At 43.0% G+C, this 27,655-nt stretch overlaps 1 protein-coding gene across 8 annotated transcripts in view; it reads right to left on the reverse strand.

Moving 5' to 3' along the window:
* ELMO1 (engulfment and cell motility 1) overlaps nucleotides 1-27,655 on the reverse strand; it is a 299,706-nt gene that overhangs the window by 125,743 nt on the left and 146,308 nt on the right. For 5 of the 8 annotated variants that reach the window (XM_083706317.1, XM_083706312.1, XM_083706315.1 and 2 more), the window contains 2 exons: nucleotides 24,018-24,122; nucleotides 10,436-10,544 (listed from right to left, as the gene is read on the reverse strand). In XM_083706317.1, coding sequence (XP_083562443.1) covers nucleotides 10,436-10,544; nucleotides 24,018-24,122 — 214 coding nt within the window. Of the gene's footprint in view, nucleotides 1-4,817; nucleotides 4,927-7,655; nucleotides 7,715-10,435; nucleotides 10,545-24,017; nucleotides 24,123-27,655 lie in introns of those variants that run through there. The other 3 variants (XM_083706320.1, XM_083706321.1, XM_083706313.1) reach the window with 3 other exon arrangements.

Raw genomic sequence — 27,655 nt, forward strand, 5'->3', positions numbered from 1 at the left:
CAACTATTTCGGTCAACAACAACAATAAATGATCATGCTTGCATCTCACTTATGTTCAGAGCACTGTTAGGAAGGCCTAGTGCAGTCTTCCCCAACTTTGGGTCCCCAGATGGTTGCTGAACTTCATTCTGCATCATCCATGACTATTGGGGACTGCTGACTGAGGATGGTGGGGTTTGTAAATACAGCAGCATCTGGAGAGTCAAGGTTGGGAAAGTCTGGTGCATAACTAGAGCAACGGAAGAGAGTTACGAAGAAGACAACACTACAGTCCTGGAAGTAACCAAACCATGACTTAGGCAATGTCAACACCTGTGCTGACAAGGAGCCACGCAGGTCTTGCTAGTGTCTCTCTACCTCTAGGGGCAGAGTTTAGCTCTGCAAGCTAAATCATAGTTTCACTGTAAATTTGGTGTCTTCAAACCATGGTTACAGCAATAAACCATGGCTAGGGTTTCACTTTAGTCCAGTTCTAGGGTCTGCCCTCTGGAGTAAGTAAAGGTAAAGGTAAAGGGACCCCTGACCATTAGGTCCAGTCGCGGACGACTCTGGGGTTGCGGCGCTCATCTCGCTTTACTGGTCAAGGGAGCCGGCGTACAGCTTCCGGGTCATGTGGCCAGCAAGACTAAGCCGCTTCTAGCGAACCAGAGCAGTGCACGGAAACGCCGATTACCTTCCCACCGGAGCGGTACCTATTTATCTACTTGCACTTTGACTTGCTTTCGAACTGCTAGGTTGGCAGGAGCAGGGACCGAGCAACGGGAGCTCACCCCGTCATGGGGATTTGAACCGCTGACCTCCTGATCGGCAAGCCCTAGGCTCTGTGGTTTAACCCAGAGTGCCACCCCTGTCGGCATGCACAATTTTACAGAGGTGGCAGTTTCAGGAGATAGTGCCCCAAATCAGTTCGCCTGCTTAGGAGGGGTGGGGTGGAGGGAAGACACTTAAGAGAGAAGCATAATAAAATATATTTAATGCCAGAGGTCAATCTTTATGTGTTTTAGCTTATCAATCATTTAGGGGGAAAGGCATTCCTGTCTCAAACTTTACCCATCGTATGCTTTCCTCAAGATTGCAATTAATTGTTATAGTGGAAGAAACAACACGTGAATTGGCTTGACACAGGTTTGAAAAATCTAAAAGCCTCTCTTTTTCTAACCTAAATATTGGATAAAATTTTGAAATGAATGGGGGCCAAATAGAAAAGTCTTATCCTAACAGCAGAAAATATTGCTGCCTGGCATATCTGCCTGGCATCTTACTATTTAAAATACTGAAGCAACCTCACTTTTAACGCATACATATACCTCTAAAGCATTTAATTCACTACGTTGCTCTAAAATTAAATCATTCTGTCAGCTGTAACAGGACAACCTATATAAATGCAGGAGGCTTCATGCCTAACTTTATGTGAAATATTAAACACCAGTGATGGTTTTTCTCCCTAGATTATATAACTTGGCATAATTACCCCTAAAGGCAATTTGATTTTATAATATATTCATCACTGTAAAAAAATCACATGTTTTTCAATTGCCTATTAATATGCAAATATTAGGCTGAAGATTGGAAGCGGAGCTGAAACGAACCCTAAAAATCCCTGGAGAAAACAAAGTTAGGGCAGCAGACTTAACAACCATCCAGAAACACAAACAAATTAGCATTCTGTTGTATGCGCCCTTGTGTTTTGCAATGCGTATTTGAAGGGAGAGAATGAGTCAGGATAAAAAGAAAATAGAAGTGGATGAGGTTGTGTTTCTCTGCATACCTGGGATGCCATCACTGCTGGAATAAGTACTATTCATATATCTATTTGAAGAACAGCTTCTTCATACAGAACTATGCATTTTACTCCAATCAAATACGCCACCTTGACTTCAAAGAGCTCAATGTGATGATATACATTATTCTCCCATCTTCCCCTCACAACGTGGTGACATTTGCTAGACGCCACAACACAACGGGGATGGGAAACTTAGGTCTCCTCAACCCTGGCCTGATACTAACCACAACCCCACAACGGTATAAATGTTTGCATCATATTTTGACCCTGACTGCTTTATCCCAAGGACTCAAGGCAGGTTACATGACAAGCTTGCAAACCAAGTACAGTGGTGCCTCGCAAGACGAAAATAATCCGTTCTGCGAGTCTCTTTGTCTAGCAGTTTTTTTGTCTTGCAAAGCATCCCTATTAGCGGCTTAGCGCTATTAGCGGCTTAGCGGCTATTAGCGGCTATTAGCGGCTTAGCGGCTATTAGCGGCTTAGAAAAAGGGGGGAGGGGAAAAACTCGCAAGACGTTTTCGTCTTGCGAAGCAAGCCCATAGGAAATTCGTCTTGTGAAGCGCCTCGAAAAACGGAAAACCCTTTCATCTAGCGGGTTTTTCGTCTAGCGAGGCATTCGTCTTGTGGGGCACCACTGTATCTGACTGAGTAGGGAAGTCCTGGCATCCCCCAAACAAATCCCATGACTGTCTCCTCGATTTCACGGTGATCACCTGTGTACTGAAAGCAGATGCACATATATTTATTTATCACAATTATATCCTGCTTTTATTTCAAGTAAGCTGAAGCTTCCACTCAGGAAGCTTTCTAGAAGAGTGCTGCTTAGTTTCAACACCGGAACCTCACTATTTTTTCTGGACAACGACACGATTCCAACAGACAATTTACATGTTCTTAGAATGTGTGACTGGGAAGATGGTGTCAAAACTAGGCTGGAGTGCTTTTGTCCATTTTTTGGTCCACCTTTTCTACGATTGCTCAAGCTCTCCTGGAACACATTCAGGCACATTTTGAACAAATGAATAACAAGGGCTCAGAAAGTTGTTACAATCCCCCAAACCTCACACTACAATCCATTGCCTACCCCCCTGCCTGATCTGTAGAGAAATGGGCTTTTGTGTCCATTTTCATCTCGGCCCTGCTCTGTCGCTGCTTCCATCGCCTTCATACAAGAGATAAACGGCTATTTCCCCCCTTCCAATTTCAATTTAATTCTTCTTATTGCCACCCCAAGGCAACTTTTTTCTGGAGGTTTGGAGAGAGAAAGAGAACTATTTTATCTAGCTTTCGAAAAACTGAAAATGTTTTTTGTTTTTGTTTTTAAGGGAGAAGATTGTCCTGCTAATAAAACTCCCATGTTATTATTCAGTCTTCCTCCACTGCTACCAAATGAGAAAAGAATTTCCACTAGATTCATGGCTGGTAGCAGACCTCTATTTTCAAGAAAACTCTAATTAAGCTTGAGCGTAAAAATATTTCTATATTAGAAATATTTTCATCTTTGACTTTGGTCATTAAACATAACTCCTCCTCTACGAATATAAAGGCTGGCTGAATAATGTTTAGGCAACAGCATGGAGCGAAGGAGCATTTTGTTTTAGCACTCAGTGTGGAAAGCCCTTTACTGCCTTACCAGTTTAATAGCAGAGCATTCCCCCTCCCCTTCAGCCAGAAGCTGGGAATGTGAAATAAATCCTCGGTCTGTAGTGATTTTGCAAACATGTAGGCACTAAACCAAATTTTGGAAGCTGCCTCCTACAAATCAGAAGAACTAGCCTTCCTCTGTTTTTAGATTAAAGCTGACAAGTGGTAGACAACTGATGGGTAAGCATTTTAGACATGCACAGAAGCACACATTTCTGCAAGCAATTTCCACACGATTAAAGAAACAAAAAACCCCCCAACTTATGGTCTTAGCAAATATATAACCGTATTTTCCCGTGTATAAGACGAAAGATTTTTCTTAGGAATAATAGGCAAAAATTGCGGATAGCACAGGGGGAACGGGCGATTGGTGGCAGCAGCCAGCAGGAGGCTGTCAGAGGAGACTGGGCGTGTGATTGGTTGGTGCGGCAAGGCCTGCTGATTGGCTACAGCTGTGGCAATTGGACGTTGACTTATGGCAGCCTTGAGGCGTGCGTGCAATCGGCTGTAGTTGCATCAAGTGGTCAGTTGGGCTTTTGGTGGCGAGCGTGCAGACGACTGGTGGCTGTGTCGATGCGTGTAATTTGCTGTGGTGGGGAGATTGTATAGCGATTGGTGGTGATGACCAATTGCCAATTGGACCAACAACAACTTTGGGCAATTTCCCCCCCCCCCCATTAAAATATATATATATATATATATATCCATGGGGGCGTGTTATACATAGCAAAAAATGGTATATGGAAAATATGGGACTATTCTAGTACCAATATTGGGAAGCTTGAGCATTTGCTCCATAAGATGCACAGACATTTCCCCTTACTTTTTAGGAGGAAAAAAGTGTGTGTTATGGAGCGAAAAATACGGTATCTTGTTCTGTTTCTAGCCTTGGATCTTCACGTTACTTTGCAAAACAAAACAAAAAAATCTAAGTGCATATATTGAATGCTGGGCATGATACTACATGCCTACATATTCCTTCCTAACCTTCATGCAATTCGCATTTTATGTTCTGTAAGGATTGCCCATATTCAGATGTGCATCTGTATGCCCCATTCAGATGTCATGCTGAACATGAAGACACAGAGCAGGGTGGCTGATGGAGCAGGACCCTGCAACCCCGTAATGTGTTTAATATCTGCAGTTTTCCAAATGTGTTCAAAGGCCAAAGACCACTAAGCACTGAATCTTTTCAGCTGCGTGTGCAATTTATTGCTCTCAAAAAATAATCATTTCCAGTTTTGCAGTTCCTGCAATACCTGCAACAATCCTCCTACCTGTGCAGCGAATACAGCATACGACTTAAATACCAAAAATAGATGGCCCTCCAGGTCTCTTCCCATTATAATTAGAGCCAAACCATAATACAGTTCCAAAATGCCACACTGACCTCTGTTTTACTGAGCCAGCAGGACTGAAAGTTCAGCTGACTTCTTTAAAAGCCTGCAAAAGCCTGGGGGCTTGTAGCTTTTCCTGGTCATGGTTTAAACTGATCTACGGATCTCTGAGAAGGGCAGGCAAAGTTTAATTGTTAGAAGCTAATTTTCTTAAGCCTTTCATTAGCAAGAACATTTAGGCAGAGGAAAAAGTGATAGATGAAACTTCAAAGTGGACTAGAACACCAGTGGAGCCACAGTTAAGTATCCTGCCCTAATTGCAGAGCTGCTTTCACTGTGCAGTTCTAGCTCCTCCAGTTACTCATAAGCATTATTTTTATGGGCAAAGGGATCTATTGGCAAAGAAATATAGCAATATATGCCCTGTTAATTTCCTGATACTTCAAAGCTAAGCACTGTTGCCAAATGGATTACTGATAAATGCAAGGAAGGAAAAAGGCAAGTTTTCTTGAAGATTCTTTCAGAGACTTCATCTGCGCTCCCATATAGCACTGTTGCTTGTATAAGTATTTCAGCTATTTTGCTATACAATGGTACCTCGGGTTAAGAACTTAATTCATTCTGGAGGTCTGTTCTTAACCTGAAGCACCACTTTAGCTAATGGGGCCTCCCACTGCCACTACGCCACTGCCGCACGATTTCTGTTCTCATCCTGAAGCAAAGTTCTTAACCCGAGGTACTATTTCTGGGTTAGCGGAGCCTGTAACTGCACGCATCTGTAACCCAAGGTGCCACTGTAATAATAATAATTTATTGTTTATACCCTGCCCATCTGGCTAGGTTTCCCCAGCCACTCTGGGTGGCTTCCAACAAAATATTAAAATACAATAGTATGTTAAACATTAAAAGCTTCCCTAAACAATTACTATTATTATTATTATTATTATTATTATTATTATTATTATTATTTATACCCTGCCCATTTGGCTGGGTTTCCCCAGCCACTCTGGGTGGCTTACATACAGAATGTTAAAAACACGATAAAACATCAAACATTAAAAACTTCCCTAAACACGGCTGCCTTCAGATGTCTTCTGAAAGTCAGATAGTTGTTTATTTCCTTGACATCTGGTGGGAGGGTGTTCCACAGGGCAGGTGCCACCACCGAGAAGGCCCTCTGCCTGGTTCCCTGTAACTTTGCTTCTTGCAGGGAGGGAACCGCCAGAAGGCCTTTGGAGCTGGACCTCAGTGTCTGGGTTGAACTGTGTTTTTAAGTTGGGATCCACAGAACAGTGCAACTTGTTTGGTGCGTCCAAGGAAACTTTGAACTTTATAACAAACCACTTTTGAAACTGAGCATTGGTGATGACAATATCACTAAAGCAACAAGGGGGGAAACTCCCTGAATTTGCTCAAGTCTTTGGCCACACCTCCTTGAGTACTTCCAAAAGAATCAATACCAGTTGTACTAAAAAACATCTGCCTACAATTTGAATTAAAAATTCAAAAAGAAACATGGTAAGAGATAGGATTGTGTTTTCCACATGAATACAAAGCAGCCACAATGTGTGATTTTCACTTCAGCTTTAGATTAACCAGAGTTTGTTGTGTTCTCTGGACTCAGAACTGTGGTTGTTATTAACTATGGTTAGTATAAACAAGTCTGCTTGAGTAACAATGGTTTGACATTAGCTGGCGATATTAACCATAAGTAATACTAACCACAGTTTTCTGGGCTCAAATGACCTGGCTTTCTGTGGTTAATCTAAAATAAACGAACGCTTCCACATTTCCTTCTTGGCTATCACAATATCCTTGCCTGTAAAAGCTGCTTTGTCAATAAACAGAGCTAAAATGCTTAACAGGGCCATGAATGCCTATCAGAATGTAATCCCTCCACATTAGAAGAAAAAGCAAATGCTAAAATATGTTTGCTCACACACAAAAAAGGCCTCCTTAAAGATTATGAACAACATGAGTCACATAACCCTGCATGGCTCGCAATAAAAGTTAAATACAGATCTTTTTAAAGGGGTAAATGCTACCAATGGGGGAATCTTTCAGAGCTGAACATCTGTCTTAATTCAACATACTCAAAAACTATGCTGGCATGCCCTTAGCTACAAAGCAGCTCCTGTCACTCGAATGTTAAGGCTGTGCTAGGGAAAGCAGCTATTACAATCATTATTCCACAATTCAAGGGACCTCCAGCTGCCAATCTTGACTTACCCTTGGTGGTTTCGCAGATTAGGCAAACACCAGGCCGCAGATATCATAGAACCACAGGCAGAGAAACTTTAACTCATATAAAATGATTAACAACAATAGCAAAGAGCCAAAGACTGAGTGACGAGAGTCAAGATGGAAGCCCAAACACAGACGGCAAATTCAAAGGGCTTTTTTGACCAAGAGTGAGTGTGACACAGCAGCTCTGCCACTTCCGGTTTAAGTAAGGTAAAAGGTAAAGGGACCCCTGACCATTAGGTCCAGTCATGGCCGACGCTGGGGTTGTGGTGCTCATCTCGCTTTATGGGCCGAGGGAGCTGGCATACAGCTTCCGGGTCATGTGGCCGGCATGACTGAGCCGCTTCTGGCGAACCAGAGCAGCGCACGGAAATGCCGTCTACCTTCCCGCCGGAGTGGTACCTATTTATCTACTTGCACTGATGTGCCTTCAAACTGCTAGGTGGGCAAGAGCAGGGACTGAGCAACGGGAGCTCACCCCCTCGCGGGGATTCGAACCACCGACCTTTTGATTGGCAAGCCCTAGGGCTCTGTGGTTTAGACCACAGCGCCACCCGCTGCTCCGCCACTTACGGTTTAAGTATTCCATTGCAAATGCTGCAGGGTAATTGTTTCTGATAGTCTGTCAGGGCCAAACTACGTATTACCTTAAACACCAAGCTTAAATTACCTTAAATCACCAACCCAGCTCTCCTTGTTTCTCAGGTCCCACTTAACTGGCTGCAGGTGAGCAAGAAAATGCTGAGCATTGTGATGTCATGTTACATGTCTGATGTAACTAAAGGTTGCCAAGAGATGAGAGGAGAAAATAGTGGCAACCATGCATTTAACATACAGTTAACATACAGTTAGGCCTTTAAATTCGGATGTAGGCCTGTGGCTACACACTAAGATCAGTATGTCACAAATTCGCTCAGAAGTTTGGTATATCCGTTCAATTCATAGCAAGCCATATTATAAAACCACAAGAGTTTCATTCACATAAAGTACTGATCTGACCAGCAGCACAACCAACCACCATCTTCAGTGTCTAACCCCTTCCCCAAAAACTACTGACACCACCTGGGCTGCCTCCCTGCACCCAGCCATGAGGCTCACTTTGCAAAAACCATCGAGGAAGCTGCTAACCGGGTCTTGAACCCACAACATTTAGTAAGGTGCTTGAGTGCCACTGTCCATGGTACCTGCCGCTGATCTTACAGTATATATGAAGTGGAATTTGTAGAGTGTAATAAGTTGAATGGTCTAGGTACCTTTCAAATAATGTAATGAAGTATTGCAACAAGCATTGCACTTTTAAACACATATTGGTATGGACAGTAAAAAAACCTGATATGGCTCTTGGTGTCTTACAGCATTTAAATACAATTCTAACAGTTTTAATAATGTCTTTATGGCAAGCGCTAGATCGCATATTATTTTCTGAAGGCTGAATCACCAACTTTGCACTTTAACAAAGTTTTGATCATTACCTATTCCACAAGACGGAAGGAACTCATAGTGTCTTTTAAATTATGTATTTCAGAAGTTATTTTTAAAAGTGCATTCCTGTGCAACACCAGCAAGCTATGAATTTCTACAGGAGGAGCAACTGTGGCATAAATACATATTTTGAAATATTAAGCGTCTAAACTGTCAGATATACCTTTGTCCTAGACTGTGACAGATTACTTCAGGATTGCAGATTTTATTGAGCAATACAGCCTTTATTGTCAATAGAAGGAATCATTCTGTAAGCTCTCCTAAAAGTGACAGTTCTCACAGCTCAGCGTAACAAATCAGACGTATGTGTTTGCGGAACACAGAGCGCCTGATACATCAAAACTACATATTTTCTTTGGAAGGAATATAGTTTGCTTGTAAATAACTATGTTGTGGTTGTTCTATGCAATACACTCCCTGTTAATGCCAAACAAAGATGTAAACAGAAAAACTAGATCGTAAAGTATTGTGCATTAAAGATGTCAATGTTATCCCCTAAGTTGCTTGAATTGGGCCATAAATGAAATAGTTCGAATGTGTGGCATTTACTGCAGTTCTGGAAAATGCTCCGGAATAGAATTCATCAAATCTCCAAATGGTTTCTTGGAGCACTAACAGAAAAAATAACAAAAACCTTTTATGGGCCTACAGAAAGTTGACCATTCTGCCCAGCAAGTCAAAAGAGGAATAGCAAGAGAAAGCCTTGGGCTTATGAATTCCTTTGTCTTGTGCTTTTACTCACACCAACTTGCATAGCATTCCTAAAACTACAGGAAAATTTGACACGGTATCTTAGCACCTTTAATATGATATTAAGTGAGCAGATAAAATGACCACATTAAACCAGAGGACTTGGCAGATACTGTGACCCGGTTCGCACGCCATGGTTGCTTGTTAAAACAAACTATGGTTTAATGCAGGGCTAGGGAACTGCAGGCCTGGGGAACATTTGCTGCTCTCTGGCCCTCTCTGTTTGACCCCCAGGACCTCCCGTGAGCCCTACTCTGACCCTCCAGCAGTGCTTTTGCTGTGTCTTTGAACAGAAGCAACGCCCTGTGTTTGCCCGGATGATAGTGAACATGCTGGCTCCCACTGCTGAAAGGTTCTCACCCTCCTTCTCTCCTGTTGTTTGCCAGTCTGGTTTGCTGTGACTTCCTAGCCTGTGAGTGTAACCAAGGTTTATTTGGGACTTGGTGTTTTGGGGGAAACAAACCACGAGCCTGGGTTCGGAGGTCACAGCAAGCCAAACCCTGGCTTGTTTCCCAGCATGGTGGCAGCAGTAGAAGCAGCAGCAGGGTGAAGTATGGAGAGAGCCCCACTGGATTAAATACTTAAAGAAACTGGAAGCTGCAAAACCCACCGTTTATTGCTGGCTACTGATGTCCACCACTGTAGAATACTTTATGGAGCCGCTTGATTGTCATTAATTGTTTCTGATTGTTTTAACTGTATTTTTAATTGTATTTTATGATGTGCTGCATGTAGCTTTGAGATGCCCGCATCACAGATGGTAATTAAGTATTTTAATAAGTTTTTAAAAAGCAAAAACTGAAAAGAACACCCAAAGCTATGATATTTGGTGATGCACAAGTTGAGTATGTATGGCACTGCAGCATGGGGGGGGGGGGTCATTAAAATTCATTGAAATTCCAGTCCTTGGGGGGGGGGGCTGTTTTCGAAACACTCTACCCTTTATTGTTCAACACCTTAATATATTGTCTATTGTTACTTTGAGGCTTCAAAGCACATACATTTCAGTAATCCTTGAGGCACAAAAAATGCCACCCAGACGTTTTGAGGTGCTTGCAAAAGGAAAATTGGCACCCTGCTAATTTTGAACCCAGGGTCAGTGGGTGGAGTCTGTAGGAAATGTTGTGATGCAGTTCACCAGACTACTCTCTGTACACTACAAAATGCTTGCTTGAAATGCACAGGTGATACTTACGTAATTCTCCCACTTTCAGGATATCACACAGCATCTTTGTTAATTCGATACTACTTCGACCAAAAGGACACTCATGCTTGTCTTCACGGCTGCTGTTTTCTAATACAATCTGAAACAGGAAGAAAGAACTGAAAGTTTACAACAGGAATAGCCATGTCTTCTCAGTAAGCATCACAAACAGAGTTCAACTTATTTAAATATTATATACTACCTTTCAAGGCAAAGAGCCGAATCAAGGAAGTTCACAAGAAGAGAACAAAATCTCCCTTAGTACCCAAACAGTGGCCAACTGATGAATAAGGTACACATAAATAAAATAAGAAGGAGGGTCAATGTCAGACAAGCTTCAAACAGGATAAATTATTTTTGTTCCCCTTCTAAAAATGGTTAAATTCATATGGGCTAACTTTGAAGGGGGGAAGCGATGTTCCTACCCTGCTTCAGGCAATGCAACACTCAGAACAGCTCTATGGTGAGAGCAACCTCTATGTCTGCTTCTGACACACGGATGAGGAGCGGGTTCGCATGTGATGCCAAGCCATGGTTAACCAAGGCTTATAAACCAACAACAAACAATGGCTTATGAAAGTCATTTGTTAGCAGCCAATAAACTATGGTAAAGATAGTCAGACTAAACCATGGCTTTGCATTAAGTGGAAATCAGGCCACTATAACATGTTAATACTTTTATTCCATTACTGCAGTGGGTTTCCAACTTATATCTTTTAGTTCAGGCAACCATTTGCATACTAGTTTGTTTGCTGATGAAGCCTTGTACATTTTTAGCAAAAAACAAACAAACTCCATGCTCGTAACAGAGAAACCCGGGACATTAGACATTCTCAATTTATGCCCACTACCACCCAGGTATGCTGGGCACCATCGAATTTGCTTGGAAGATCTGTGCCCTAGAAGGCACACAACCTTCCTCTGCAGCTGTGCATTGCCAGAGAAAATAGTACAGTCTTTCAGGGAATTTCCTGATAATCTTCCAAGGAACCCAGAGTTGCCTAAGAACAGGCTTTGAAAACCACCATACTAATGTGCACAAAAGAGTATAAATAGGGTGAAGTGATACACACTAAATGTTATAGTCATTATGTAATCTTTAGATATTATAAATACAAAAATTAACCACACTCCTGCACTAAATATGTAGGCTTTCTGAGAGCTATCTGCAGAACCATTAAAAGGATTGTCTAGCGCATTGGAGATAGAAAAGTTTGGTTTATGCACCAAGTAGTACTTTCAACATAGCTGGGGAGTGAAAACATTTTCACCTGATATAGCTCTGACTACAGCTGAGCATAAAATGACTTTTGTCTTTTAAGCCTTGGCCCAAAACCATAGGGGAAATCGGGATGGTTGCAACTGCACTATAAAACACAAAAATGCCACTGCTAACATCACATCTAACTGGATGGTGCACGATTTCTGTTCTCATCCTGAAGCAAAGTTCTTAACCCGAGGTACTATTTCTGGGTTAGCGGAGTCTGTAACCTGAAGCATCTGTAACCTGAGGTACCACTGTACAATTTCAATGGTCAGGCTTCCCCACCCCCCAAATTTACTCACATAAATGAGGTACTCCCTATGGCATCCTCTCTCCACCCCACAGTTCTCTGTCCTCATATAATTTCTGCCTTCTCCTCAACAAGTTCCCTCTGCAATAACATGTATTTATGCAAATATGCAACGTGGTGTAATCTCATGTCTTTCTCTACCCCACTCCTCTCCAGCAAGAGTAAATAATGTGGATGAAGGGCAGAGAAGTATGACTGTCGTCTTTAGAGATGGAGGATTTCACATACGACTGTCCTGCACTTGGCTTGCAGATTGGAACACAATTTCCAGCCGGACTGTGTGCTGCTTTGGATTGCTAATAGCAACTCCTTGAACTTGGTCTTGGTAGCAAATTGCCAACCAGTGCATATATATTGACATCAGCCAACTGCGGAAACTGACTCCACACCTCTGGCATCGGGTACTTCATCTAGAACTGCAACAACTGCAGAGTCAAGGTCACTCAAGGCAAGTGACTTTTTCCTCGAAAGTGTGCTTGCAGCCATTTGGACAGTGGGTCTCTGAATGTTAAGGAGAAGCGCTTCTGATCATTGCCAGGGCAATGTGACTTGTAGTCCAAAACATTTGAAGGAAACCAGGATGAAGAAGGCTTCCATAGCCTAAAGAGGGCAGACAAGTCCTCCATGTTTGCTGGGGCAGGGGTTATACTTGAGCAATACCATACTCACTGGGGTAATGACTTGCTTCAGGCTTCAGTAAGAAAAACCATGGGTCAAACCCATGCTCTGCTATGATCTTGGTTGTCATCCCAGAGCCTAACCTACATCTCATGGCTGTGAGAGGCTCTGAAAGCTGCTATGAGGTTCTTCAAGGAAGAACAGATGTGAATGACATAAATAAAAATAGTTTCTGAAGAACCCACCCCCTTAAAATCCACTCCTTTCCCATATAATAGCATCTTAATATGGGGACATTTGCAGGGGGTGTGCTGATAACATTCTACTGCCAGCATCCAGACACCCAAGCTCTCATCTCTTAAATGTGCCAAACATCAACCGCTAGAATTTCAGCACAGGACAAACTGGCGACTAAACAGAAACACTGGTAGACTTGCCAAATATCTCTGGCTCCTAGTCTTTGATGATGGAGAAAGTGGTAGAAACTCAGCAGCCCATGCGAATACTTGGTGGCTGAGAAATCAACACCCTTGGTGTCTCAAAGCATTATTTTCTCCCTGCTGCAAAAATAAAGGTTTAAACTACACCTAGTTGCGAAATGCTACGGGTAAAGAACTGCAGGTAACCTAAGAAACGCTTCTGCAATTTCTGCTTTTACACTTCTGCAGATTCCCTTCAGGAACATAGTACATATTGAATGACTCACTCCTTCTGCTTTAGAGCCTTTCACAGCGGAAAACTCACAGTTCTCAAGTATGGCAGAGATGATAAAAAGGCTGAGCCAAAAAAACGCCAGCCATGGTATCTATTAGATTCCTCCATCCTCATGCCTGCTACTCTCTCGTAACAAAAATTAAACCCTACATAACAGAAGGTGCTATTTGGTTGGCAATTTAGATACAGATAATAGAAATGGGTAATAAAAATAAATGACGAGACAAAGGACAGAGAAGAAGACAACAGAGTCCGTAATGTCTTGGTTCTCACAATTCCATTTGCTAGTTCTCACATTAGACCAGCATATTAAGTTTTCATGAGTGGATAAAATATTTAATGGTGGCAGTGAGTCTGCATGTCTCATAAGGCAGGGTTACAGCAATCCATTAAGACGATTTGACAACCAGTTGAGAAACTTTGTCGTAATTTACATGGCAAATAAAACGGCACTTTGAGGAATCGATATGCAAAACAGTAAACAGGAGCGCAGCTAGCAATTCTGATGTAATGGCAAAAAAGTACATCCTCGCTTTTATTATAATGCCATGGGAAGCTGGCAGTATGAATAACCAGAAAAAAATAAATATTACCAAGTTTAGCAATAGATATTTAAAGCAATGGCCATATTGGTAATCTGCCATTATATTGGAATGCTTTTCATGCTCTAGGGAAACAAATGATTGCCGATGCCAGCAAATATATAGTTTCGAAACACCAGAGTTGAGTGACACCATCAGCAGAAGCTTATGGCTCAGCTCTTGCTGGACTTCACCTGAGGAACCCTGGATACCTTTGCCTTGGTTTTAAAAAACCTAAACACAGAAAACTAGAATATGGAAAAGACTAGATTTCAGTCAAGATTATTTGCTGCCTTCAAGTCCGCATCCCCTGTGTTAAAATGGTTTAAGTGAGTTGTTCCTTTGTAGCTGTGCCTGAATATATTTCATCCCTTCATTAAGGCTCACAATTCTGAGCTAGTCCGAGACCTTTCATTCACGGATGTCAGTGCCTGCAAAACTGCCTTTTGTTTTCTGCTCCATTTTGAAAACGCAACTAAAAGCAGGGGGACCAAGGTGATGCCCTCTAGAAGTTGTTCAACTTCCTTCAGCGCCGGCCAACATGACCAATTGCCAGGAAGATGGAAATTGCACTGAAACAACATGTAGAGGGCACCATGTTGGCTACCATTGATTAAAACAAATATTCTAGGTAGCTGTGTATCTGCACGCACAGTCAGTGGGTGTGCCATTCCAAATGATCTACTCCCCTGTTTAATGTCTGCAAGGTGAGGAAAGAAAGAAAGAAAGAAAGAAAGAAAGAAAGAAAGAAAGAAAGAAAGAAAGAAAGAAAGAAAGACTGGCTTTAAATACTGTAGAACTGGTGGATTTAAATAGTGTTATTTTGTGTTTAACCAAAAATGATAGGGAGATCAGTGGTATAAGAACAGTGGTACTGCTAACTGCTCCCACCAAATCTATTTGTGTGGTGTAGTGGTTATGAGCAATGGACTTGTAATCTGGTGAACCGGGTTCGCTTCCCCGCTCCTTCACATGCAGCTGCTGGGGGACCTTGGGCCAGTCACACTTCTCTGAAGTCTCTCAGTCCCACTGTTTGTTGTGGGGAAGGAAGGGAAAGGAGAATGTTAGCCGCTTTGAGACTCCTTGCGGTAGTGATAAAGCGGGATATCAAATCCAAACTCCTCCTCCTCCTCTTCTTCTTTTTATTTTTGCTATCAGAATCCAGACTATGGTAAGGAACATTAGGAAAGAAGCCACTGTACTAGATTTTGCACTTACAGTAGAGTGTTATGACAACGCAGAAAATGCAATATGCCCAGCACAACAGCTCAAGAGACAACTGAAAAATCCCTGCATGATCAGTTACAGGGTCTCAGCAAGGAGGATTGTTGAAGACCTCCTCTTGGCAGCCTGCATAGCAACTTAGGCCCCATTGGGCCAGATCTGTATATGAGCAAATGAAGGTGCCTTGTCTTTTATAGATGGCATTGCTTGATCTGGCACACCAGAGCTCCTAGAAGTCAAAACTGCAACAATGATCAGAAGCACCCCAAACAGATATTTTCTATGTTGCCCTCTGTCAAAATGTGTGCTGGACTACAGTGTGGCTAAATCATTACATTTACTCGTATTCAAAACAAAAGACCCCCCAAAAAAGCACACTCACACCTGTGTGAGTTAACTTGCTGAAAAACTATCAGATTAGATGTGCATGATCTACTCTAGGTGAAGCCGTACATCATATTTTCCATTTTCTTACAAACTTTTAATTGTTCTTCATTATCATTTTTTATACAAAAAGTTATTAAAGGAGCATGGAAATGAATATTCAGCCACATGAAGAAAAATTCATTTATGTTTCTGGTAGTTTCACAGTCTCCACCAGCGAGCTCCCACAGCTTTGTTAATTAAGGAACCTCATGTTACCAAACATGATTGCTTCCAGTGTGGCTCTGCTGTTTGAATATTCCTCCATACTAGTTAAGAAACATCACAGTAGACTGTGGGGGAACCACATAAATTGGGTGAGACCGGAGAGAGTGCTGGTAGAGAAATATTAAGCAGAGCAAAACAGGCTAAGCTAGGGAAAACAGAAGGGTTTAGGCACAATTTCCTCTCCACTGCTGAAACTAAATATGCTTATATAACAGTATCAATGCTCTATAGGCAGACTTCAGGCTTGTGGGCCCTACTTTGTTTTTCTCATAGGAGCCTGAAATCTGATGGCCTGGTGCAAGAGAAACAAATTTCAGATTAAATAATTATGACTCCAGGGATTTATTTTAAGTAACAGAACTGAATAGAGCACATAGTCCTTCCACACAAAAATCCACTCCTGTTAAATCTCCCGGCTTTCTTCATTTCAGCCGTATAACTGAGACAGGGCCCCATTTCATTGCTGCCACTGGTAAACAAATGGGAATCAGAAATCCTTGCCAATCTACTGCAAATCACACAGACACAGTTCACATGCAACCATGGCTACGCAAAAACGCATGAGTGCGCGGGCATTCAGAGGAAAAATCCCTGCTGCTCCTCTCCTCTCGTGGTCTTCCTACTGCTGCACTTCAAGGATCTAAGCCATGGACTAGTCATTGCATCTGAGCTAAGGCTCATGGTTTGCCTTACAATAATAATAATAATAATAATAATAATAATTTATTATTTGTACCCCGCCCATCTGGCTGGGTCTCCCCAGCCACTCTGGGCGGCTTCCAACAAAGATGAAAAGTACACTAAAATGTCACATATTAAAAACTTCCCTGAACAGGGCTGCCTTCAGATGTCTTCTGAATGTCAGGTAGTTGTTTATCGCTTTGACATCTGGTGGGAGGGTGTTCCACAGGGCGGGTGCCACTACCGAGAAGACCCTCTGCCTGGTTCCCTGTAACTTGGCCTCTCGCAGTGAGGGAACCGCCAGAAGGCCCTCGGAGTCCGGGCAGAACGATGGGGGAGGAGACGCTCTTTCAGATATACTGGACCGAGGCCAGACAAACCATGAGCCATAGGCAAAGTTCATCATTTGCCACTGACTTGCACCTGCCCAGTTTTTTCAACACAGCATAATTTTTTTAACTTGTTGATTTATTGATTTTTTCACTATAGATCTTGCCTTTCCCCCTTATGGCAGTCAGTTAATACATGGGCAATGCAGCCCTATTATCCCTTTTTATAATCATTATTTTGTTTTATGCATTTATATATAGCACTTTTCAGCCTCCCAAAGCAGTTCACAGATTTTATTTTGAATGCAATGTGCCATTAATAAGAATGAATACAGTGAAAGAAGAAAACAGAAGAGCCAAATTAATCAATCTGACAAACGAAACCTAGGCAAAAGCTTAAATGGATTACAAATGACCACATTTGGATCAAAAATTACATGTGGAGCTTTTAAGTTTAGAAAAAATTCAAGTTCAGTGACATGGCAAACATACAGTGGTCCCTTGGTTTACAACCATAATCTGTTACGGAGGTCCGTTTATAAACCAAAGCAGGTTGTATGTAACCCAAGGCGTGCTTTCGCCAATGGGGCCTCCCCCCAAAAATTGTTCGTAATTAAAAAAAAAAGGGTTGTAATCCAAAAAAAGGTTGCAAACCAAGACACGCACTTCCGGGTTTGATGTGTTTGTAACCTCCCCCCTAAATAAATTCACACATGATTCAAATTTTGGTTTTGGCCTTTGGCAGAAATTAGGCCACAACTTTACTGATTACAGAAAGTGACTGGTTGCATAGGCTCTGGTTCCACTAGCTCCCTGCCATGCAGGTAGCGCTGACCCAGGGCACCAGCATAGGTCAGTCAAGGGTGAACACCTGGATAAGCGGAAAGCTGGGAACGGGCTAACTCCACCACCCAAATGTCCCCCTGAACTCAGGCACGGGCATAACTCCCACTCAGGGGTCGACCAAACCATCAAGTCCCTGGATTCCTTTAACGGAATACCCTTCACATAGGGATGGCGAGAGCATTCCCCTATCTCTATCTCCTGAACCAGAGCCTATGCGCAACCTTACAAGTTGTGACAATTTGCTATGTGGCAGACAAAGCCCAAATGGAAACAGCCAATCAGCCAAGTGGGGGAAATTCCGGCCGTGCCCCTGTCCCAACGACAGACGACACACAATGGCCTAGCAAGGTCAAGCGCAAAGCCCTAAAAGTAGGGAGAGGTGGGTGGGTGTTCCAAATGCACGGGTCAAAAGAGGAAGCTGTGGGTCACGTGCATGGGCATAAATAGCTCCCTCAAACCGTTTGGATTGCGTCCCATTGGCCAGATTGCACCCAGCTTCAAGGGACCTACCAATCGGGTGTTGTGGCTGTCCAAATGTACCCACCCACAACACAGGGTGTCGGTTGTCCAGGTCTCAACGCAATACGTGCCCTCTTTAAGGGAGGACCTGATAAATATAATTACAGAGTGTGGAGTCAGTGGACAGAGAGGTCCCCGTCCCCCCCAGCACTAGAAGCTGTGGCCATGCAGTGAAGCTGAAGCGGAAAACTGCAAAGTATTTCTGCACACAGTACATGGTTAAACTAAGGGCGTTGCTGTCACAAGATTTTGTTCATCGTTCCCAAAGATAAGCATTTAGACACATACAGTGCTACACACACACTGCATGCCTCAGACTGCTTTGTGGACGACAACGGGGATGGGTGCTAGACATCTTGGTTGGGGAGGGGGTACCAGGGCCAAAATATCACTGGCCAGTTCTGCTCTTAAAAAAATCAGCATGAAAAACAAGGAAGGGGAAATATCTCTGGACTCTGGAGGCCATAAAACCAGGGCTTTTTTCCTGGGGGGACGCAGGGGGGACGCATCGCCCTAAACATTTTGTGAATCTAAGTTTGGCCTCATTGAGGGGCAGTATTTCAATATGAGTAGGAAAATGAGAGTACCCCTAAACATTTTTTTAAAAGAAAAAAAGCACTGTATTAAACAAATGGCAACAAACACAAAAAGGGACTTCACGGGAGAAGGACAAGAACAGATGAAGAGGAGCCAGAGAGAAAATACAAAGTGGAGATACAATCGCACAACAGATTGGGAACATAACAGCCTCTTAAGCAATGTTCTGAATGTGATGCATTAGGAGGAGTAACTTAATAGAAAGTAATTAGCAAAGAGTAATTTTCTTTTCTACTTTTGTGGGAAGTAAAAGAATCACAGCCTTAGCCTTTCCCCAAAAGTAACCGTGTTCCTACCTGCATATTTCTGAATAAGCATCACGTTAAAATTTTACTTCAGAAACGATCACACAAAATATCTAACAACTCAATTTTGAAGAAGATAACATGAGTGGGCAGAAGGCTTTTTCTGGAGCCTCCGGAAGGATGTGTGGGCTGCCTTCTATACAACAAATGCACAGGTTATGAAATAGGCAGCTCCCAAGCTGACTGACTCAACCTAATTACATCTTGAATGGTCTACAGAGAATGGTTGCATTTGTCTGCACTTTTGCGGCTCCTGAAACAAACCTCCTCCTCCATCAAGATTTCTGATGTCTTGAAAAGGCAAGTAGTAACTGATTTAAACTGCCTGTCAAAAAGTGAGAATCCAAATTGTGCAAATGCTTCATCACTCGGTGGCTACAAGAGATCAAGGCCGGGATTGTTTTGTTTTTTTTTAAGAATTTGATCTTTCTAATGCTCTTCAGAAATTTGGTGAATTTGTTTCAAAGGCTATAGAACATACCGCCATGTTGTGCATACATAGTAAATGTTTGTGATTCTCTCTTTTAAATAAGGCATTTCCAAAAGCCAACATCTATGAATGATTGGTCAACCCACCAGGACCATGTGCAAAAGCCAACAGGGACTTCCGAAGTCCAAGGCATGCCACTCAGGCTTGCTAGAATCTCTTCAGAGGTTGCAAGGAGAGCCATTTTGAAAGAACAGCTTTCTCAACACAAAACACCAGCAAGTTTGCCAGATTTTGGCTGAATCCACACCGATCATTTTGTCTGGAATTGACACTGTTCATCCATCCAATTATTAGAAATAATCCGGTGAATCTCCTTCCAGTTCCTCTATGTCCCCTCTCATCTCCACTTGAACACAGGGCTGAATTTGATCAGTATGTAAAAGAGAAAAAGAGAACAGAAAACGCTGGAACAGGGGTGGGGAATCCTGAACCCACAAACCAGTTCTCGCTCACAGCAAGACTGCATCTGGCCCTTTCAGTCCCCTCCTACAGCTGTACAGCACAGAGAGAAAATGGCTCTGGTGCTCTGTAAAACGTGTGGTTGCAGCTCCTGCCTCTGTAAGAAGACCAAAGCGGGGGGGGGGGGGGGGTTAACAGCAGACTTGTGTTTCCCGCAAATATGCAAAAAGAAGTCCATGTATTTGCAGCTCCATGCATGCAGTATTTCTGATGCAATTGCATAAAGTTTGAGTCTCTAAATAGCTGCAAATGGTGCTTGCAGTTTTGCTTATTTGCATTCTGCTGGGAATGCCAAGTTCTTTTCGCCATTTGCACAGTTAAGATAAGGAGTCTGTACACTTTTTTTTTAACTTTGTGAAAAAAAGAAAATGAAGAGTGCTGTTGAGAGACGGATAGTACACATATGTCTGTTTCCATGGAAAATAGTTCTTTCTTTGTATGTTTTTAAAGGGTGTGTGGTTGTGTGTGGGTTCCAAATGCACTGCCCCTTCCCCCACAGCAGCTTTCCACACGGCTATTGGAGCCCTCAGCCCCCCAAAAGGTTCCTTACCATTACCCTAGAACAGGGGTTGGCAAAATTCTTCAGCCGCAGGCCAGTCCACTATCCCTTGTTAGAATTCCTGCTCCATTATTGCAGTCATGAGATTTTTATCTATCACATGACAGTATATGTTTTGACTCCACAGAGTGGGAAGTAACAGACACAGGATGTTTGTGTTACTCTGTTCCGTGAAGTGGGACTATTGTCTTTTGTCCTTTTTCTCTTTGCTGTCTGATGCTAGAGAGAGAGAGAGGGAGCCATGTTGCAGTGCTCCGTGTGTGTTTATATGTAAATAAAGTAGATTAGCCAAAATGCTGAGTTGCTGAGGTCTGTCACGCATGAGGCGCAAACTCTGTGGATACCTAAGTGTGCCGGTGTCGCTTGGCATCGGTCGCTGTGATGTTCGGGCTGAAGAAAGCTTTTGAAGCTCCCGAACGACCAGGAGGGAGAGAACATTCCAGTCGGGCATGTGTCTCTGCCAGGGTCCTACTCAAGTGTAGGCTGAACTCCTGACATCCCTCAGATCTTGTGGCAAGCTGGAGAAGCAGCACCGTGGAGGGGCGGAGCTGGAAGAAGAGGCGAGGGGGGCAAGTAGTACTCCTCCCCACCCCCAGCCCCAGTGCTTAGCTTCCCTGGGGCTGCTGCCGCCACCACCACCACCGCTGCTTCTCGTGGGTAGGCAAAGCGAGCTTGTCTGCTCTGTTCTCTGGCCCATAGGAGCAGCAGGGTGGCGGGAAGATGAGCGGTATGAAAGGACTGGCTCCGGAGCGGGGCTGCTTAAAATGGCACTCAGCCAGCTCAGCCCAGTCCCCTTCCTCCTCTAGGCAGGGCAGGGAGAAGCCAGGAGGAGGGAGGGAGGAGGAGGCACTGCGGTGTGTGTGTGTGAGGGGGAATGGAATGGCGCAGGGTGGGAAATGGCGCAGCCCAAACCATCAGAGTCCCTGCGGACAGTCCGCAGGCCGGATCCTGAAGGCAACTGGGCCTGATCCGGCCCTTGGGCCTTAGCTTGCTGACCCCTGCCATAGAACTATGAAAGCAGAACAACTTCATAAATTCCAGTTTTGCTGGCACTCACACAACAGGAAATAAAACAATCTTTCTTTTGGGGGGGGGGAACAGTGAGGGAAACCGCTCATCCATTTGCTTTCAGACTCAAAGCAATACACATGAAATGATAAACGATAGAAGAACTATTTTTAAAAAGTATTTATCTCCTTTAAAACAGTCTGTGGGATTTATATAACAACTATGAATCTTTCAGCTGCCATCAACTAGAGCATTAAGTGCCAATTACTTCCTATATCTTTCACTGTAAATAACTGGGACTGTTTTAGCAATAACAACCTCCAAGAAGGCAAAGTTAATGGGAGATAAAAATCCATAGGTGATGGTGGCTATAAAGTGGACAAAGAAATCAAATAATAAATAGCAGTTTTACGTGAGCTAATGAAAGAAGTGCCTATAACATGTGGCTGGTAATTATGCTCTTTTCATATAATTAGATAATGGTAAGACAATGCGAAGAAAAACCCATTAGTCCAGTAAAGAACGGAACAATTGAAACAGCCTTTATGAGCTGCTCAATATATAATTAACTGTTCTTGAGTACATTCATTTTAAAGAACAACAGAGGAGACTATGGTTCTTTTGGATATATATATATATATATATATATATATATATATATATATATGCTTTCGTAGATTTTCACGGGTACAGGAATGCAGGTTTTGGTGTCCTCGGGTGTCTTCCCGTGTAAAAGTTGGGGTGTCTAGGCGACGTTTCGACGAGGTCTCACTCGTCATCTTCAGGCATACCATCCAGTAGCCAATCCATGGTGGCACCTCCGGATGCTGCACCCCCCTGCAATCCCTACACAGATCTGGCTGACACAAGCCACAAAACCACAGCTCGCCCCTATACACGAAGCCAAGCCAAAGCACAACTAAGTGCAATACAGCCATCTTCTCAGGAAAACTCTTCACAAAGTTCAAGAGGTCAAGACACAAAGACTTTAGCAACTAATCCACACCTAATGACCCACCTAAGTGGTACTCAGGATATCACTCAAGAAATCACTCAAGGTATCTCTCAAGTAATTAAGGAACAAAAGAAGAAAAGGCACACTAGCCTGGGAACTTCCTCTCTGCCCAGAACATTGGAGGCTAGACACCACACCCCCTCTACAGTATTTATAGGAACTCAAACATTGAGATCCCGCTCTGTTCCAGTAACAAGAAGCCGAAAGCACCAGCCTGAAGATGACGAGTGAGACCTCGTCGAAACGTCGCCTAGACACCCCAACTTTTACACGGGAAGACACCCGAGGACACCAAAACCTGCATATATATATATATATATATATATATATATATTCATTGTTGTAGCTATCTTTAAAATGACTTTCTAATATATAAACTCCTATATATACTTATCAGAAAGTAAGCCTCATTGAATTCAATGGAACTGATTTCTGAGTAGACATACATAGGATTGCACTGTCCAGACCTTATTTTATGATGGATTCAATCTTCACTATGCTCCATTCAACCATTGTCTGCTTTAATGGCCATGGTAAATAGGGGGTGAGAAGTTTTCGAAAGACTAAATCTAAAAAGCCACTGTCCCTGACTGTCTTTTAACCTGGTGACATTTTATTAAGGAGTCTCTGTATTAGATGTCTGTAAAGTGCCCTTTACAGAACTCTGAGGCTTTGGTTTTATGCCTGTTTGAATAAAAGTTGTAGACTAACTGATGTAACTTAAAGTTCATTTTTTTAACCACAACATTTTATACTTGTAATTTTTATATATACTTAAAATTGTGTTGTTGTTGTTTTTAGTTTTTCTAATGCCTAAGGCTATTTCTCAATTTCCAGTGACTTAAGATAGCCAAGAGTTTGGAATATTGTATGCACTCTGCCATTCAGAACTTCTCCACTCCTCTGCTTCCATGGAGGTTAGGAAAGTTTATGAAACTTACTCAGGCACACACTTCTAAAATGTCAGAAAGAAAATGCAAAAGAAACAAAATATAATTCACTGCTACCTTTCAAATACGTTGTGTGGGCAAGAAGTGGGAAGGAAAAGAGAGAAGTAAAGTAGGAGAATGAATCAGCCTTCCTTTATCCCACATGTCTAAGTGAAATCAATCATAACAGATTCCTTCCTCTTGGGAGTCAAAACATGCAAAAGAGGTTTTTAGGTCTTCAAGTCATCTATCAAGGATGGCATTTATATCAGTTTGAAAATAAATTTGGGGGTCACTGCTCAGCATTTGTCAGAGCTTACAACAGAAAAATCATAGCTTGCTTTGCCCTCTTGGCAAATTAATTTGAGCAATTAATTGCTATTTGCAATGTCATGAGCCCATCTGCTTTCCTAGAATGATGAACAAAAAAAGAAAGAAAGATAAAAATACCCTGCAACAAAAACGCGCTCTTACCCGGATATAAGCATCCTGTTGATGTTTGGCAAAGTACAGCATGTTGTCGAGAGCCAGCATTCCTGGAGGAGTCTGCGTAAAATCCATGGCTGGGTTCACATGATTCTGTGAAAAGGCAGCAAGTGTTAGCATTCGATATGTAATCACATGAATAATTGGACTAACTGCCTTGCAGGTCAAACAAAACACAAGCAAGCAGTACAAAATACAAAAACTTTCCTGAAGTTGCTTGAGTTTAGCTCCCAACATTCTCCTCTCTGAAAGACTGCCTTCTCCAATATTACCTTGATGATGCTTTGAGATTACCTGGAAACAGGGGTGTTCAGATATGCAAGTGCCCCTGCCTGAATGGCTGGGAGCAAAATCGAGGCATGTACAGCCCACCATCAGCAGGCCACTGGCCTCAGCTGTGCTCACCCACCTGCTGCTATTTTAATAATAATAATAATAATAATAATAATAATAATAATAATAATAATAATTTATTTATACCCCGCCCATCTGGCTGGGTTTCCCCAGGAACTCTGGGTGGCTTCCAACAGAATATTAAAATACAATACAGTGGTGCCCCACAAGACGAACGCCTCGCAAGACGGAAAACCCGCTAGACGAAAGGGTTTTCCGTTTTGGAGGCGCTTCGCTAAATGATTTTCTCTATGGGGTTGCTTCGCAAGACGAAAAAATCTTGCGAGTTCCCGCGGGTTTTTTCCGCTTCCCCCCCTTTCCTAAGCCGCTAAGCCGCTTATCACCTGTTCCGCTGATAAGCCGCCTCTCAGCTGATTGATAAAAGCCGCTAGACCGCTAATAGCACTAATCCGCTAAGCTGTCAATGAGCTTGCTTGCTTCGCAAGATGAAAAAACCACTAGACGAAGAGAATCGCAGAACGGATTCTTTTTGTCTTGCGAGGCACCTCTGTAGTCTATTAAACATTAAAAGCTTCCCTAAACAGGGCTGCCTTCAGATGTCTGGTAGTTGTTTTTCTCTTTGACATCTGGTGGGAGGGCGTTCCACAGGGCGGGTGCCACTACTGAGAAGGCCCTCTGCCTGGTTCCCTGTAACTTGGCTTCATGCAGGGAGGGAACCACCAGAAGGCCCTCAGTGCTGGACCTCAGTGTCCAGGTAGAGCAATGGGGGTGGAGACACTTCTTTAGGTATACTGGGCCAAGGGCTTTACTGTTTAGGGCTTTAAAGGTCAGCACCAACACTTTGAATTGTGCTCGGAAACGTACTGGGAGCCAGTGTAGGTCTTTCTGCCTTTCTGCCTGCTCTCTTTCCCCCAAGGATGAAATAGACTCACCTTGGGGAAGAGAGAATGGATAGCAGAGAGGAAGGATCCAGCACTGGTCCATGGGACAAGATGCTTGGAAGCAACAGGTCCTATAATAAAGCTCTACAACCCCTCTGGGAGAGGACACACTCAGAACATCATTTCCTACCAGCCAGGAGGGCCGTTCATACTCTCTCCTCCCCAACTGGAGTATTATTTTGTCCTAGGGAGTAGCAGGACGAAGCGGGCTGGCGCTGCACCCTTCAAGCATCAAGCTGAACATGCAAGCAACCCCTCGTTGTTTTTCAAGGATTGAGCTTCAATGCTTAAAGAAGACCATGTGCTTTGGGGGCGAGCACAAGGCTTCTTGCAAATTTGAAAAGTTGGCCATTCCAGGTGACATGAGGAATTCCTGGCAAATTAATGGTGCCATTTCAGGATGGCAAAGAGCTGATTTCCCCCCTGCACTTCAGACAACGCATGATTCTTTATCACAAGCACTTCTATTTGTGTCCCACACACTGAGACAATATTATGATAAACAGTATCATGGTCCTAGGCATTATGCATGCATGCTAAAGGCTCGAACTCTTCACTTTTGAAGGGTACGGTTGCTCCCATGAAGTTGCTCTTAATGGGTTTGTTGTGCGTAATGTGTAACATGCAACCAGGGGTTTTTTTTCCTAGCAGGAACTCGCCAGAACTCAGTTCCAGCACCTCTCAGGTGGGTGCCATTGCCATTCTAAGAGAATGAGGAAGGTGGTTCATGGTGACCTCTTTTTCTAGAAAAATAGCACTGCATGCAACTACAACAAATGCTTAGTACACACAATTGATCTTGCAATTGCTTATTCTTCTATACAGTATCCAGAAATGGGCTTTTGAACATTGCTGTGATCTTCCTCCATGCTAAGCCCAAATACAGTGGTGCCCCGCAAGACGAATGCCTCGCAAGACGGAAAACTCGCTAGACAAAAGAGTTTTCCGTTTTGGAGGTGCTTCGCAAAACGAATTTCCTATGGGCTTGCTTCGCAAGACGAAAATGTCTTGCGAGTTCCTGCGGGTTTTTTTCCCCTCCCCCCCTTTTTCTAAGCCGCTAAGCCGCTTATCCGCTAAGCCGCTAAAAGCCGCTAATAGCGCTAATCCGCTAAGCCGTCAATGGGCTTGCTTTGCAAGACGAAAAAACCGCTAAACGAAGAGACTCGCGGAACGGATTCTTTTCATCTTGCGAGGCACCACTGTAGTTCTCCCAGATCCTCTGAAATCCCACTGGCTATATGAATCTATAACATCAGAACACACTTCCTGCATGGTAAGTACTCCGCACAATTGAGATCGGAAAGTGGATGGTTTTGGTGAAATGGGTTAAAATTTGAAATATTAATCCAAATGGATCTCAACGAAAAGGTTCACTCACAATCAGTATATGGTTTCCTAGTTTGTGTGTTAAAATGGTGCATCATTCAAAGCAGCAGCTTTCAATGGCTGTTATAAATAGCACAGTCGGTTGCTGCTACTAGAGTTGAAACCCTGGGGTCCTGATCCATCTGAACCTCTTATCTTTCCTGGCGCATGCTCCTGTCAAGGGCTGGTTTGGGGCTTCTTTGTCTCCGCTTCTGCATTCTAATGTGCAGAGATTTCCTTCGCTTTTTGATTTCATTGCATAAGGCCCAGATGGGAGAGAGCGTTCAAAGAAAAACCTTTGTAAGGAGTGAAGTGACTCTGCAACAATGGCAGAGATTTCTTATGCTACCTATTCATTCCCTGGCAAGTCTGGTCCACTTTATTCCTACTGGGGAAATTTGTAAAGGGCATTTTAAAGAGCACCTGTCCAAGTTCCAAGGCTAATAGAGCAGTAAAATGCTAATTTAATTCAGTGCTAAGAAATCTCTTGTCAGTAAGTGAATGACAGCTATATTTAAATCTGTCAACAGTGTGCATTTGGATCAGAGTACAAATCTTGTTAAGTTATAAAATATAAAAATGAAGTGCTTCACAGATGGAACAAGCATCAATTGGTTTCCTCTTCTTACGCAAGGACAGTTGACCCCCAACACATAATATGGCTTTTAACACCAATGAATCTTTCCATGCTCATTACACCATGTGTGTTTGTGTGTGTGTTTGTGTCAATCAGAGGGAGGGAACTATGGGACTTTCTCCAGATGAGAGGGGTTCCAGAAGCCTCATACTAATGTGTAGTACCTCCAGCCTACCAATTTCTACGCCCCCAAACCTTTGGGGAGAAATTATCAGTAGGCAAATCACATTTGGGTAGATAACCAAGAGCTCCCCTTTACAATTCAAAACTATTCCGAGAGCTAAAAAGTAGGACGCTTATTCAACATAAGGGGAAAGCAGGGGTGGGGC

The sequence above is a fragment of the Podarcis gaigeae genome (genome assembly GCF_964106915.1).
Source record: "Podarcis gaigeae genome assembly, chromosome: 12".
Lineage (NCBI taxonomy): Eukaryota > Metazoa > Chordata > Lepidosauria > Squamata > Lacertidae > Podarcis > Podarcis gaigeae.